We start from the raw sequence: 14,865 nt of genomic DNA, 5'->3' as shown, positions 1-14,865 counted from the left end.
GTTTGTTTATTGGATTTATATGACGCCCTTCTCCCAAAGGACTCAGAGTGGTGTACAACATAAAAAAACCACATATTACAAAAGTTAAAGAGGAAATTAAATAAAGTATCCCAAAACAAACCCAATTAACAATAAAATTTTAAAAATTAGATTAAAATTAACAATTAAATTAATCATTTATTTTATTCTGTTCAGGCCAGGCCGGCTTTCTGGAAAAGCCAACATTTTAGGGCACGTCGGAAGGACCGGAGATAAAGCTTGAGCAGACTCCTTCTCTTTAAAAATATGAATCTACATAAGAAGAGGAACTGTTGATTTGTAAAAGAAGCCAATTTTCAAAAACCAATATAAAATCAAAGCATTTTATATTGGTTTTACCATTACAAACTGTCTCATAAAATATGGGACATGGTTAACTACTTCATATGGAGGTAACAAATTGTCCTAATTCCCTGAAATAGACCATAATGCAGATTTACATTCCATTCCATTTCTTGTGCTGTTGTAGTTGTGACAATGCGTATTTGCTGCATTTCCTTATTTGTGTAGACTTTGATCACAATAGCTGTTCGCCCACAGGTGATTCGCTGTGTAATCTCTTTACAAATCTACTCAGTTAATGTTTTACTGAGAAATACTCATCAATAAATAAATGGGAATCCTTGATAAGTGCATTAAAAATACAGCTGAACGGGAGTATTAGGCTTCATCTCTCTGGACGCCAGGTTATTGCACAGGTTAAATCTCTTTCCCAGCTCAGGAAGAATTTACTTTCCCTTGAGAGCTGCACTAAGCCCACACAATTATGATTGGCAGCTGCCAACATGGCCATAATTCAAGGCAATTGGAGATAAATGGATTGTAGCATATCTCTGAACCACACTGTTCCAAGACTCTGGTCAGTTGACTAAGAACAAACAGTACAATTAGAACAATACAGAAAAACTCCCAAGTATCTTTATAAAAAAAACCCACCAGAGCAACATTTTCACTATCACTCTTAAAATAGAGCGGATAATGGCCAGTAAACGCTTTTGTTTCTATGCTTTCATCTTTTGATCTCATGAGGATGCCCAAATTCAGTGTGGTGGCTACATGAAATCACATTTCTGAGAAAACCACTATCCATTGTTGCAACATAACCCTTGATAGCTCAGTTTCAGGACAGAGACTGCTATACAGTACATTTATTTCATAGCAGGTGTTACCAACAATACGTTTGGGCTTCAATTAAAATGACAAAAATTAGTTCATGTTGTTTTTAAGGACTGTTTACTGAATAATCCCACTTGGCTTACCATCTCAATTCTATTCTAAAAGCTTCTCAAAAATGATCAGTCACTTTCTTTGAAATTATTTTCAAGTTTAAAAACATGTGAAAATATTAATAACTCAAATCTTTGTATCAGCTCTTGCCCTTTCCTTGGGATATCTTTAAGGCTGCTTCACCAGACAGTCATTCACTGAAAATGACATGTGAACAAAACCTTTGGAATCTAAAATCTATGTCTTTCTATCACCTCTATGACAGGAACGCAATTATTGTGTTATTTTATTTTTAATACTAACATTTGTTGACCATATAGGAAGTTATCTTTTATGGTCTTTGTAAGAATAATTATTTTTTTACTTGAATCTACAATCTACAGCTGCTAGTTTGGAATATATACTGCAATTCCTAAAAATGGAGAACACACCTAGATTTTTTTTAAAAAAAAAACGAATTACAAACCCTTATACATGTACTGACCAAAGCTGCATTTCAAAGGATAATAAAATCAAGCTATGATCAAAAGTGCTAAATTAAAAAAAATCAATAGTTATTTACAGCACAAAGTAAAGCTACTGTATGCCAGTTCTAAAGACTATTTAAATGTTTCCAGTGTTGCAAAAGTCCTGTTATGTGTAGCTTAATCCACCAATGCTGGCACAAATGTTTAATTCTATTATACAAAAAACCTCAGTTGAATCAGCCTAACAAGTAAGATAAAATTATAGCATAAAGATGATCTAAACAAGAGATCACACTTAAATTAATTTAATTTAGATGAGCTAATAAAAGGACAGCAATTCAAAAACACAAAATTAAATTGTATACAGTACTCAAGTAGAAAACTTGTACAATTGTTTGAATTCAACTACACTTCAATACACCATTCTTTATATTCTGAAGTGCTCTGTGATGTTTTAGGGCACAATGGATGCAATGGAAATTATGTCACTTAATGCAATCAGAGTCAATAGTTAAACATAAGTTAAATAAAATTTACTATGAAGCAGTAGCATATAGGACTGTGGGCTAAATCTTATAAATGTTCAGAAGTGAGGTCTTTTATCTACCACTGATAACAACACAACTCAGTGTGATAATTGGTTTTTTTCTTCCCGAAAACGAGCAATTTTTACAACAATTGTATCTCATTTTACTTCTGTTTTGTGTTCATTGTGAAGAAGCTGCTAAAATTTTAAAGTTTTGAAACTAAATTATCTGTATCACTAAGATGCTTCCAGCTTCTTCAGAGCCTTTAACTAATGCAATTTCATTAATGATGTACAACTACATTGAGCATACAAATGTGACTCTAATATTTTTAAACCCCGGGATGTTTTTTTACCTCGTATAAGAAAAAAATACAATAAGTTTCAAACAATTTATTCACAGACAAAACTTTCATCCCTGCAAACTTCCACTTAATTCATCTCTTTTCTAGCTGCATAAATAAATAGAGCAAGCATTATTTTCCATCTCAATTTTGTCAGGCATTATTTAATTGTAGTTAAATAAGCTTTCCTTAAAAATGCTAGTATAAAACACGAATCACATACTGTATAAAAATGCAGTTCTGCTTCACACAGTTTTTTTCCCCAACACACAATCTTGAGGGTGGGGGCTTCTGACTATGTATCTCTAAAGACAAGAGAAATCCATTTGATCTTCCATTTTAGCAAAAACTTCAATTTGAAGCAAAACCAGTATAGAGAGTTCAGGATTTCACATAAAGAAAACTGGAAAGGACCCAAATAGTTTCTCAAAAAATAATATTGGCACCTAAAAATGAGAAATTGTTTTTCTGGGCCTTTCAACAGAACTATTATGTGGAAATATCCTAGTAAAATCAGCAGAATAGGGAAACAGTCTTCCATACTATTTAAATATATGGTATGTGTTAAAAAATATACTATTGTACAACTGAATAGAATAGTTAGAAACTTTCTATATCAAATCATGCAAAGACTTGATGTATAGACTAGAGTTAAAAATGTAGAAGAAAGGCTGCTAAAACAATTTTGTTCTACCAAAATTAACTTCTAAAATGGGGAGTAAATTCAAAGTGCAAGATAAAGATTCTCAGGTTGATGGTGAACATGTAGTGCTTTCTTTATACCGTGAAGTTCTAAGCAACTACCACTGCAATCTGCATCTCTGGTTAGTACAATTCTTCTGTCCTGAAATGAAGACTCAGCATCATTTGCATTTCTAACTCTCATGGGTTCATGGCCATGTTACATGCTGGATCTTCTTTTTTGCTTCAGGAGGCTTCTGGAGGGAGAAAAGAATTAGATTGTTTAAGGAGACATGTTAAAGCATCCAGAACTTGATTTCGGTTTCCATCTAGTGGTTAAAACGAAGGTGTTTTGAAATCTTTAAAAAGGACTTCAATTTTCCATATTAGGTTCTTGTCTGGACGAATGAAGGAAATATTAGTATGTATCCCAAATTAATTGAAGGATGTTTATCATTACTATTTATTGTCTCTTACTCCCTGCATTCATCTGTATCTTCCACAATGTCCAGTGATGCAATAACAAGTGTGGGTGGCAAATTATGGGCATAGGCCCATAACTCTCTAGAACAGGCCTGCCAAATTGGCGGCCCATGGGTCGGATGCGTCACACGTAGCCTGGCTCAGCAAAGACAAAAAAGTCATGATATGTCATGTGACGTGATAAAGAGTTTGACACCCGTGCTCTGGAACAAGAGGTCCCACTTAAGACGTGAAATGGGATCTCTTGGCACACTAATGTCTCCTTTCCTCAACAGGCTTCTCATTCTCCTCTATAAAACCTCCTCTGTAAACCTCTGTGCTCCATCCCACATAGTTCATAACTTGAGGCAGCACAGGAGGCAGACTCTCTTAAATGTCCTTAAGCCAATGTGGTAGAACTACCAGCTGAAAGGGAGGGGACCCCTCTAGTGGAAGTAAAGAGACATTCCAGTTTAAAATCTGTTCCAGAAAGTAAACTTCTGAGGTCAAACCCTTAGGTTTATATCTGCATAGGTGACCAATAATAAAATACCTTGGGCCTATCCACAAGTGGGTCTGGTTGTTTGCACCTGACATCTAACATATTTTAAGATCCCAGAGAATCAGAATTTGGAACATGGGAAGGGAGAATACAGATTATCAATGTCCAAAAAAACCCTTGTTTTCTTAGAAAAGATTTTCAGATTAGACACACACAAAAAAACCCAAAACCAAATGAAACTTGTGCCATTTCTAAAATAATTACTTTTACATCTCACACAGATTTTTGTAAAGCACTTTTAGGACAAAGCATATTACTTGTTTTGTGCCAACTGAGAATTATTTTTAACAATAATAAAACTCTATCAAGATAACACAACAACAACATGGTAATAATGAACAAAAGGCTTCTTGAACAAAATTAAGATAGGCAAAGGCTGGTGCAAGTTTGAATTCTGTTGTTAAAAATGGCAGATGCTAAGTACCGAGACATTTACTGAGACAGCATTCAAAAATGACCTCATAAAATAGTCGATATACTTACTGATGAATCCAATTCTTCTTTCGGAGCAGCTCTCTTATATTTCACAGCAGTAGTTCCTGTAAGAGGCTCTAAAGCTGACGGCTTTTGACCAGGTGACATATTAACTACAATATTGTTCTTTTTACCCTCATTATTCCTAGATTCCCTCTTAACATCCAATGAGAAAGTGGAAGCAGATATGCACAATGTCGAATTTGAAGGAACAGGCAGTCTTTTACAAGTGATATTGGTACTTTCAGATGAAAGGAATTTTAAACCATCAGCGGCTCCATTCTCAGTCTTCCTCACTTTAATACTTGTACTTGTTGAGCTACCATCAAACACAATGAGAGGCCTTTTTCTTAGACTTTCCGTTGCCATAATGCTGAATAAGAAAAAGTGACATAAAAATTAATCATATATGAAACAAAAATTATTACAGTATTCCAAATAATATCTCATTTTAATAACTATTTGAAAGAGAGTCTAGTCAATTCCAATATAACTTTCCCCCATATGCATATTTAAATCAGGACGTTAGCTATTCAAACTGATGAAAAATTAATCTCACACAAATGGCAATGCTTTCCTACAGCCGGATGTGCATTAATTTCACAACTAATCCAGTCTAAGAATAAAGAACACACTAATCATTTCAAAACGTAATGAAGAACTGGACAAACCAAACTGAAATAATCCAAGTCTGTACATATGTTCTCCTAAGATTAATTCAAAGATGGACAATAATCTTGGACGAAGATTCCAGAGCCCAGTTAAATCCTTTGCCTCAGCACTGTCCACTTTTGATGTTTTTGCTTAGAAATTTGTCAAGATTCTACTTTTAGTTGGTGGTAATTCTTTTTAATTATGAATTGCACTGGTTTCACCAATTTCAGATAAGATGCTACAACTGGAGCAACAGGATACTTAATGAAGTATAAATATATGTGGCATACCTCTTTTTGACTTAATTCCCTGGATGAAATTAGGTACTTGGGTTATGCATGAAACATATTATATACAGATAAATGAAAGCAGTTCAGTGCTAACCCTGTCTTGATCTCAATGCTAATTTATGACTGTTGACGTCCAATTTCTTTTCATAATAATGTGTAACTTTAATCTGCCAATACAGACAACAAAATTGTTTTATTTATCTGACAAAGAGTAGGTCAAAATAATCAAGGTTTCCGTTCTTCAATTGGCAGACTTTTTCTCAGATAAAGCTGAGAGAGTCTGAAGTCACAGAGAGCTACAATCAGAGTGTTGCTTAGCTGAGAGCTGTACAGATGCATTACCACCAGCTCTCCTGTGGAAAGTGGGCCTCAAGAACCAAATGAAAATCCTCCCCCCACTGAGGCCTGCTCAACTGGACTCATTCTTCCCTCTTGACCTACAGGGTAATGACCTCTTCTGCCCTTTGATGAGGAGTGCAGAAATGGGCTGTTAGTTATCAATTACTACTGTACTTTAATATACAATTGTTTTCTTACTTGAAAGCCGATTTGGGAGGATGCAAATAATAAATTTGGTACAGTGATTTAATATGCTGCCCTGGAAAGCAGGAAGTTGTGAGTTCTAGGCCTCCTTTAGGAGTGAAAGCCACCTGGTGACTTTGGGGTAGACACTCCCTCACAGCCGAATCCACCTCTCAGGGTTCTTATTGTGGGGAAATAGGAGGCAGGAATTTGAAGACTGTCACTGTCCTGAGTTACACAGAAAGAAAGCAGGACAAAAATCTAATAACAAATAATTAAAATGCAGGAAAAAATTGTCTAATTCAAGATAAGTTGGTTTCCTGTTATGTCATAGACTTTTGAAAGATTTTGAAGAGAATCCAAGTACTGTAAGCAAAGCAAACTTACCTTTGGGTGCTATGTTTCAACACTTGCTGACCTCTTTGCTTTTCTATTTGTTTCCCCCATCTGGTTTTGGGCAAATCACGCTGAGGCAATGGTATAACATGTTGAATATACAAGTCAGTAAGGCAGTCTTTACTGGTTTTCACCTCATCTTCTACTGGGATATTTTTCTAATGAAAAACAATAGAAATCATGTTACGAATACCATGTTTCCCCGAAAATCAACAGGGTCTTATATTTTTTTGACCCACGAAATATGGCTTTGGGCTTATAGAGGGGGAGGGCTTATTGTTTTGGGGTTGCTGGGTGGCTGCTCCCTTGCGAGCGGGCTCCCGAAGAGCCGGGTACAGCTTCAGGGGCAAAGCAGCCATGAGGTGACCATGCTCACGAGCAGCCACCTGGCAAACCCCCTCTCCAGCCAGGCAGAGCAGCATTCACTGACCTAGGGAGTATCCCTAAGGCGCCAAGCCATGTGGCGCTCTGCCTGCCTCCCCAGCTCCCGTGGCTTGGCACCTTCGGGATACCCCCTAAGTGATTGGAGCTCTGCCCGGCTAGAGAGGGGTTGAACGAGAGCCTGCTCCGCCCCCAGCTCTCATGCCTCCCAGCCTCACCATGCCCTGGGCCAGCTGTCCTTGAAGGTGCTGCCGAGCTCCGAGCAAAACTTCTCCGGCTTCCAAACTCCCAGAACTCGGCTTCCGATTCTTCCAGCAGTGGCTGCTCTAGGAGTGTGCTGTATGTTTATGGGCAGGCTGCTGGAAGACTTTGCCGCCCGGCAATTACCCCCTCCAGCCAGGCAGAACATCACTCCCCAACTTAGCGGTATCCCAAAGATGCCAAGCAACGTGAGTGCCTTTCTTCCGTCTGCTCCCTCCCCCCGCTCCTGCGGCTTGGTGCCTTTGGGATACCGCTAGGTTGGTGCGCGGTGCTCTGCCTCGCTGGAGGAGGGGGTTGTCCAGGGGGCTTATTTTCGGGGCTGGAGCTTATATTTTTGCCCACCTGAAAAATGTGGCAAGGCTTTAGTTTCAGGAGATGTTGTATTTTCGGGGAAACACGGTATTATAGTTCATAATGTGCTTGAAAGTAATTCTATGTGTAGCAATATACTTTGTACAATACAGCAGTTAGAAAATCACCAAAGGTTTGCTGGCATGCTTTTACAGTTCAGGGTTTCTTTTGTCACACAGAATGTACATTTTACTCCAGACCTACAAAAACAGGAGGAGCCTATAATACTAGCTGGTTATCAAATATGATGGAAGGTCTCCCTAATATAAAAATTCTGGTTATTCCACCCATATACATCACTCTTCTAGGAGAAAGGTGGTAAATTTTACTAGATGGAACAAAAATGAAGCAAGAGAAGCTAGACATTTCCTTATTGTTAATGCTGCTGCTTAATGTATTGGGGGGAGGGGGGTGACACATCTCTTATGTGTCATGATAAATGTTATAGACTTGCAAGATAGGGTATCATGTTGATAACAGAGAAGATACAGGTAGTCCTTGCTTAACGGCCTTAATTGGGAGCCATCATTTCCTTTGCTAAGCAATACTGTTATTAAACAAAACACCACATGATCATACTGCTTAACAATGGCAGTTTCAATAGTCCCGGTTCTCTTGCTCCTGCTCTTCTCTCACCTTTGCTTCCTCTCTCCCCACCTGCCTATCTTCTCCATCCACCATCCAGGAACACTGCTCTCTGCCATACTTGTGGCTCTGTACTCCTCTACTTCTGCCATTCCACCACACTTACTGCCCTGCACCTCCACTGCTCCCAGCTTCTCCATCTTCTACTTCCTCTCACTGCTGACAAGGTGCACTTTACCTGCCCGCTTCACCTTTTCTCACACCCTCTGCCTAGGCTCCGCTGTCCCCTTGTGTTCCACCAACCCTGGCTCCCTCGTTCACCTGGTGAAGGTTCATGCCACCTTGCAAGCAGCAGCAGCAGCAGGAGGCAGAAGATGGAGATCAACTGGAAGCAGTGGGAGTCGGCAAGATAAAGAGATTACTAGATAAACATTTTTTAAGTGTATATGATTATAACAAGAGCTAAGTGGCTAAGATGCTGAGTTTGTTGATCAGAAGGGTTCGCAGTTTGGCGGTTCGAATCCCTAGTGCCATGTAAGGGAGTGAGCTTACATTGCTTGCCCCAGCTTCTGCCAACCTAGCAGTTCGAAAGCACATAAAAATGCAAATAGAAAAATAGGAACCATCTTTGGTGGGAAGGTAACAGTGTTCCATGCATCTTCGGCATTTAGTCATGCTGGCCACATGACCACAGAGACATTTTCGGACAGCACTGGCTCTTTGGCTTTGAAATGGAGATGAAGACTGACCCCTAGAGTTGGGAACAACTAGCACATATATTCGAGGGGAACCTTCACCTCTACTATGATTATAACGTTGCTTTGCAAAGAAAAATCCAAGGAAAAGCAATAAAGTTAAATTACTCCATTCTTATAATAATTAAAATAATTCTGAAATAAAGGAATGCCCTTTATAAAGGTCGTGTGATCACCACACTTAGGGAGCAAACTTCTTCTATTGCCTGCGTTGCTACCAACAACAAGGGAAGAATGCCAGTCTGCGGACTGGTCAGGAACGTCGCGAAAGTGTTAAAGCGGGACACGAGGCCAAGCCGCCTTCTCCCAGGGCGGTGGCAAAACCAAATATGCCCGGCAGAGACCCTGGAGGGTGGGTGCCAGGAACCTCGAGTCCAGCCCGTGCTTCCTCGCCGCCCCGCCTTCCCCTCCTCGCTACCTGCTCCAGCGTCAAGAGTAAGAATTCCTGGGAGAGCAGCTCCGGGTGCAACAGGAGGTCCGAGTCCACCCGCGCCCCGTCGCCGCTTCCATCCTTCGCGGAGAGCTTGCGGTCCCCGAAAGCCGCCATCTTTCCAAACGCAATCCTGATTGGCCGCCTGAGCATTCTTTCCGAAGGTTCCTTCCGGTGACGCAAGGCGAAGCGACGTTCAGAGGAAGCGCCGCGGAGGTACGAAAAGGTAGAGTGAAAGGTGTCCGTTTCCGGGCTCCCGCTGTCAAAGAACGAACGAAAAAACGAAAAGGGGAGTTTCAGCGTAGCCGCCGTTGAGGCAAATCCCAGGAAAAATGCAGAATTCTTCAATTTTCTACTTTCTCTGTTTGATCCAATAAATGAAACTTGAACTTCCTATGTGAATAATAAGTCAATGCCTGGAATGCACTACCTGACTCTGTTGTTACATCCTCAACCACCACCCCCAATAGTTTTAACCTAAGACTGTCTACTGTTGATCTCACCCCATTCCTAAGAGGCATGCATAAGCGCACCAGTGTGCCTACGTCCCTGCCTTACTGTCTCCATTTATTCGTAGCAATTTACTGTATTATAGTTATATAGTTATAGTTATACCCGTTATCTTTTACATGTTTGACAAACTAAATAAAATAAGTAAATAAATAAAATACTCGTTTAAGTTTTAAAATGAATCGGGGTTGGAAACTAGGCTAAGGGGTGACATAAGAGTCTTCCAATAATCAAGGGCTGTCACAGAGAAGAGGCGGTAGACCTATTCTCCAAAGCACCTGAGGGCAGGACGAGAAATAATGGATGGAAACTCGTTGAGAGATTCCATTAAGTACTATGGAGACATTTCCGGTAGTGATAACAATTAACCAGTGGAACGGCTTGCCTCCAAAAGTTGTGGGTGCTCCGAACAGCATTTGTCCGGAATGGTATAGAATCTCCTGCATGACAAGACGTTGGGACTAGAAGACCTCCAGGGTTCCTCCCAACTCTGTTAACATTCATTAGCAGCGTTTCTCGAACTTTAAAATGCGTGGACTTCCAACTCCCAGAGTTCCTCAGCCAGTATGTGTTGAAGGCCACACGTCTTAGAATTGCAAGTTTGAAAAAGACTGCTTTAGCAACAGCCCTATCTAAAATTCATTTCAGGGGTATCCCATTACCTTTGCATTTCGGGAAGGGGCGGTGAAATCCATAACCAGCCCAGCAGGATTTTACGTTTTGAAGAAAAGGGTTCAGCCCCCAGGCAATGAGGATCGGCCCAGGCGGCTTTATTCTCTGGTTACACAACGGTGCTGGCCTGAAAATGATTTATGATCACCCCGCAGGTAGTCCAAATCTGATAGTAAAGTACTGAAAAAGTTTTAAATGAGACACAACCTGAGATTTCCATCCAAACATGCACCCTATACACCGGCTTTCCAACTGCAACCGAGATCAGAGTAGTTAAAATGTTTCCTTGCCCTTCCCTCCGTCACATCGAGTCGGGGGATCGGGGCACCTTTCCTGACTAGCCCATTAAAAGGCACAAGTTTTCGTGAGCTGCAGCTTTTTTTTTTTTGCCTTGTAATGCAATGGGCTAATCGTAAAAGACGTTCTCAGGCTGCTTCTTTGTCACTACTCTAAAAGGACTCTCCTCTATAACGTCGATCACATTTAAAGTTCAGTTACAAAGCTTGTACGCGGGCATGCAAGCACGCTGAATTTGAAACGCCTTTGCGAAAAAAGTGAATTTTGACTTCCTGTTAAGCGCTTTGAGCGTCTCATTGTAGAGATTCCTTTTTAGGGGAAGAACTGAATTCTTTTTGACGATCTGCATATATCGACTCGCGAGCAGCCTCTCCCCCCCCCCCCTCCTTATGCTGCAGCGTGGGAATAATCCCGCATATTACTATTTGCCAGCAACTAAATATTGGATGTCTACGTTATTTTGTTCAAGTCGCTCGCCTGGTCACGGCAGCAGATCTCGGGAAGCGAACGGGAGAGCTCCGTAGCCCTTGGGGAAGGAGGCGCTAGGAGATCCCGGGAGCAGGTAATCCAATTTTTCTGGACAAAACCCACCGTCCCAGTTGCCAATATGAAGGACATCAAAAAGCCGTCTTTCCGCCTCCCGCTTGTTACAACACGAAGGGGAAATGTTGATAACATATTTTGTGCTATTCTTCATTTTTTATATCTTTGGCAAGGAACCGACTTGGAAGATGCGCATCTAAATGACGAAAGAGAGAATTAGGAAGAACTTTAAAAGAAGCAACTCCCCCCTCCCCCACCTTCAAAACATCCGGGTTAGAAAGGTCGTGGGTGCAAATTTAGAGTTTTAACCCAAATCCTTTTTTAATTAAAAGTTATGAATTATATTTACTCCCGTATTTTGAAATGCTTATATATTTCAGCTTGAATATGGACGAATGACTATGGAGAACAAGGAGAGTTATCTATAGAGAATTATTAAAAATAATCTTATTGGCTAACGTGGATTTTGCTAATAGAAAGTTTGTGTATATGTGGTCAGCTAGCTATAGATATTTCTTGTAACATTCTATAACTATTAGCAATGCATTTTACATTTTCAGATGCAAATTATCAAGATTTTTTTTTAAAAAAACTAATGAACTGAAACAATTGTATAATGCCCCTGTAGACAACTACTACAAGCTACACTGATGGTGTAAGTGGCAAAGTGCCCTGTGATGACACATCTGAGCCTTTCAATGCAATCTCAGATAATTGTGTATGAATTCTAAAATAAGCTCCATTGTGTGTCTTAAATAAATGCCAACTTGATTCTAAATGTATTAAAATACCACTCCTGAAATTTTATTGGGCTATGCTAGCTAGAAATTATGGATGGGTGTACTTTCTCAATATGAGAAAGTTGACTAAATATGTTTTTGTTAATCACAAAGTCGTGTCCAACCCATCACAACTCCATGGACAACATTCCTCCAGGCCTTCCTGTCCTCTACCATCCCCCGAATATGAGTATACATGAATATAACTTTGAATGTGAGACTTTGACTAAATGGTGCATTTTTTCATTACTGCTTGCAAAATATCTGCAAACACTGCAATCCCCCAAAATGTTAATTTATTTTACAAATAATTTAGTGAACAAAAGCAAGAGTAAAATATTAGAACCCCACTGTTAATAAACTACTATTGTAATTCAACTTGCAGGAAGTTTACTACAGCTTATCTATCTCCAATCATCCTCACAGTTAACTCTGATTCATCCTGGATTAAATATCCAGGATTGTTTCTTAATGCCATCTCTTTTCAATTGTTGTCCAGTTAAATATATTAGATCCATTCTCCAAAGTTGATCTATATTCCCCAAAAAGTCCAATTGAAGTTGTTTCTGAGTTGCATATGATAATCCATTCTCCAATCCCCTTCATTTGACCATTCAGACAATTTTCTGCTATTGTAAGAGTGTGAAAGCCTGAAGGCATTGCATTATGCAAGCATGCATAATAATCCCCTCAGGTAGGGGATTTATAGATCTAAAATTTATAACATTTCAGGTCTAAATTTATAACATCTGTACCTCTTTTAATGTCTTTCACCGAATCTACTGCTTTTAAATCCAATTCCTTTTGTGAATCTAATTTAACTCCAATTACTTGCATTTGGATAGGTTTCTTTGGAAGCATTATTTTGTCAAATTGTTTAAAAAAGTTTTCAAGTTGGATTTGTGTATAACCAAAAGGTCCTGTTGCTTTGGCATAACTTGACAACAGAAGGATAAAGCTTCTCAGAGACAGGGAGGATATATGTCAACATAGAGAGGCTATGAGACTATTTCAATCCAGATTAAAAAAGATTTTTGAAAAAATAATCTTCAAAGTATAGTAAAGGTACAAAATAGATGTAAATCAAATCCAAACACTTATTACTTCAAGGCATGTCTTGTTTTTCTTATGACAAGGAATATTGAAAAAAGTCAAAAAAAGATAAAAGGCAAAGAACAAGAAAGAAATAAATAAAATCCAACGGGTTAAAATAAATCAGCATTCAACCAGCTGGTCAACTTTTAGAGATAAGAAACAAAACAAAACAAACTTTTAAAAAGGTAGAAAAAGGTTTCAACTAAACCCACATGTGCTTAAGAGAATGGTCTGCCAAAAGGAAAAAGATGGATGACCTGGTTTTCTGCCACTCCCACTTGGAATAGTAATCTTCAAGATTCCTTATCCCAGGTGGGTCCACTTTTGTCCAAAGACAATCTGGGTCACTCCTAGGTGCTATTCAAATCCAGGGAGCAAGGCCACCAAAGAACCAGCTTTTGGTAGCAAAATCAGCAGATCATCAGCAGGAGAGAAAAATCTCCCTACTGCTTGTCAGCCATCTTTCTGGAGGAGCTCATTGATTGATCCTGAAAAGGTAAATAGAATCTGGTTTGGTTTGTTAACAGTTTTGGAGACCATCAAAATTTTTTGGCTCTATATGAAAATCAGCATTAAAAAAAAAACATCCCAAAAGCCAATGGCAAACTACTACTGTAGTTACCAGGAAATCTCCATGGATGTATCTCTAAAGTCACCAGAAATCCAGTTCAATGTAAAGGTGCTTTGATCTGTATTCTACAAATCACACTTTGAAAATGTGGATTCGGGACATTGGAAGCCCCTTTCTCTAAGAATAAGATCATTCAGTTCATCTGAACCTGGCTTTCTCCTAGACTACCTTCTGACTCCATTAATCCAATTTGTTATCAATAATTTCATCTCACTTGCAGACATTCTGCAATACCAATAGGGCATGGAAATAAATAGTGAAACCCAACCTTGCACACTGTCATTCTTATGGGTTTACTTTACTTAAGCTATTTTTGTGCATTCAGACAGAAATCTCAGCAAAAAGAAAATTGTTTGTCTGCATGCATCTTTATTTTGTCTATATTCTGCATGGAACAATTCATGAACAAGGCAGTCTATTCAGTGTGGAATACACAGTCATTTCACAATTTTTCTCTTTAAATATAAAAAAAACTTTGAATAATTCATTGTACAGCAGGAAATATGTGAAAAAATGACATTTTTTAAAAATTTTAGAACATTTCTGATTAACAGAAATACTTTCTAGATTGCCCTTAAAATATAGAAAGTTTTATAAGTGTTATTGTTGTTGAAAGCTACAAATATTTCAGGTTTTTTTCCTAATCAGGTAAAAGACATGGAATTATGCTTGAGATGATGCAATATTGAAAAATGTTTTGATTGAGAGTTTACTCCCAAACTTAGGACACTGGCTCTAAAATCAGTTGCTTTTCAGTCTAATTCATAATAGCCTTCCGAATGTTCATAGTGCAGTGTCAGAAACTTGAAAATCTGATATGCAATAGATATCATAAAGAAATCATTAACCTACAGACTTGATGTACTGGTTGTTAATATTTGTCTTGCTTATCCTATTCAAATGGAACTCCTGGAGTTCATTCAACCTAAAC

General features: G+C 38.9%; 1 protein-coding gene across 2 annotated transcripts; it reads right to left on the bottom strand.

Annotated features, from left to right (window-relative positions):
- Nucleotides 1-963: 963 nt before the first annotated feature.
- On the bottom strand, nt 964-13,836 carry C11H2orf49 (chromosome 11 C2orf49 homolog). Of its 2 annotated transcripts, none has more exons than XM_032226819.1 (6): nt 11,478-13,836; nt 10,580-10,769; nt 9,396-9,666; nt 6,636-6,802; nt 4,792-5,155; nt 964-3,541 (listed from the first exon to the last, which is right to left on the bottom strand). In XM_032226819.1, the coding sequence occupies exons 2-6, from the start codon at nt 10,585-10,587 to the stop codon at nt 3,494-3,496; spliced, it is 858 nt and encodes a 285-aa protein (XP_032082710.1). In that variant the 5' UTR covers nt 10,588-10,769; nt 11,478-13,836; the 3' UTR covers nt 964-3,493. The 2 variants fall into 2 exon arrangements, with proteins under 2 accessions (XP_032082710.1, XP_032082711.1); XM_032226820.1 differs by having other exon boundaries at nt 10,580-10,716.
- Nucleotides 13,837-14,865: the final 1,029 nt, after the last annotated feature.

Source organism: Thamnophis elegans, chromosome 11, assembly GCF_009769535.1.
Source record: "Thamnophis elegans isolate rThaEle1 chromosome 11, rThaEle1.pri, whole genome shotgun sequence".
NCBI lineage: Eukaryota > Metazoa > Chordata > Lepidosauria > Squamata > Colubridae > Thamnophis > Thamnophis elegans.
The sequence above is the reverse complement of the archived record's forward strand: the minus strand, read 5'-3'. Positions and strand labels throughout refer to the sequence as shown.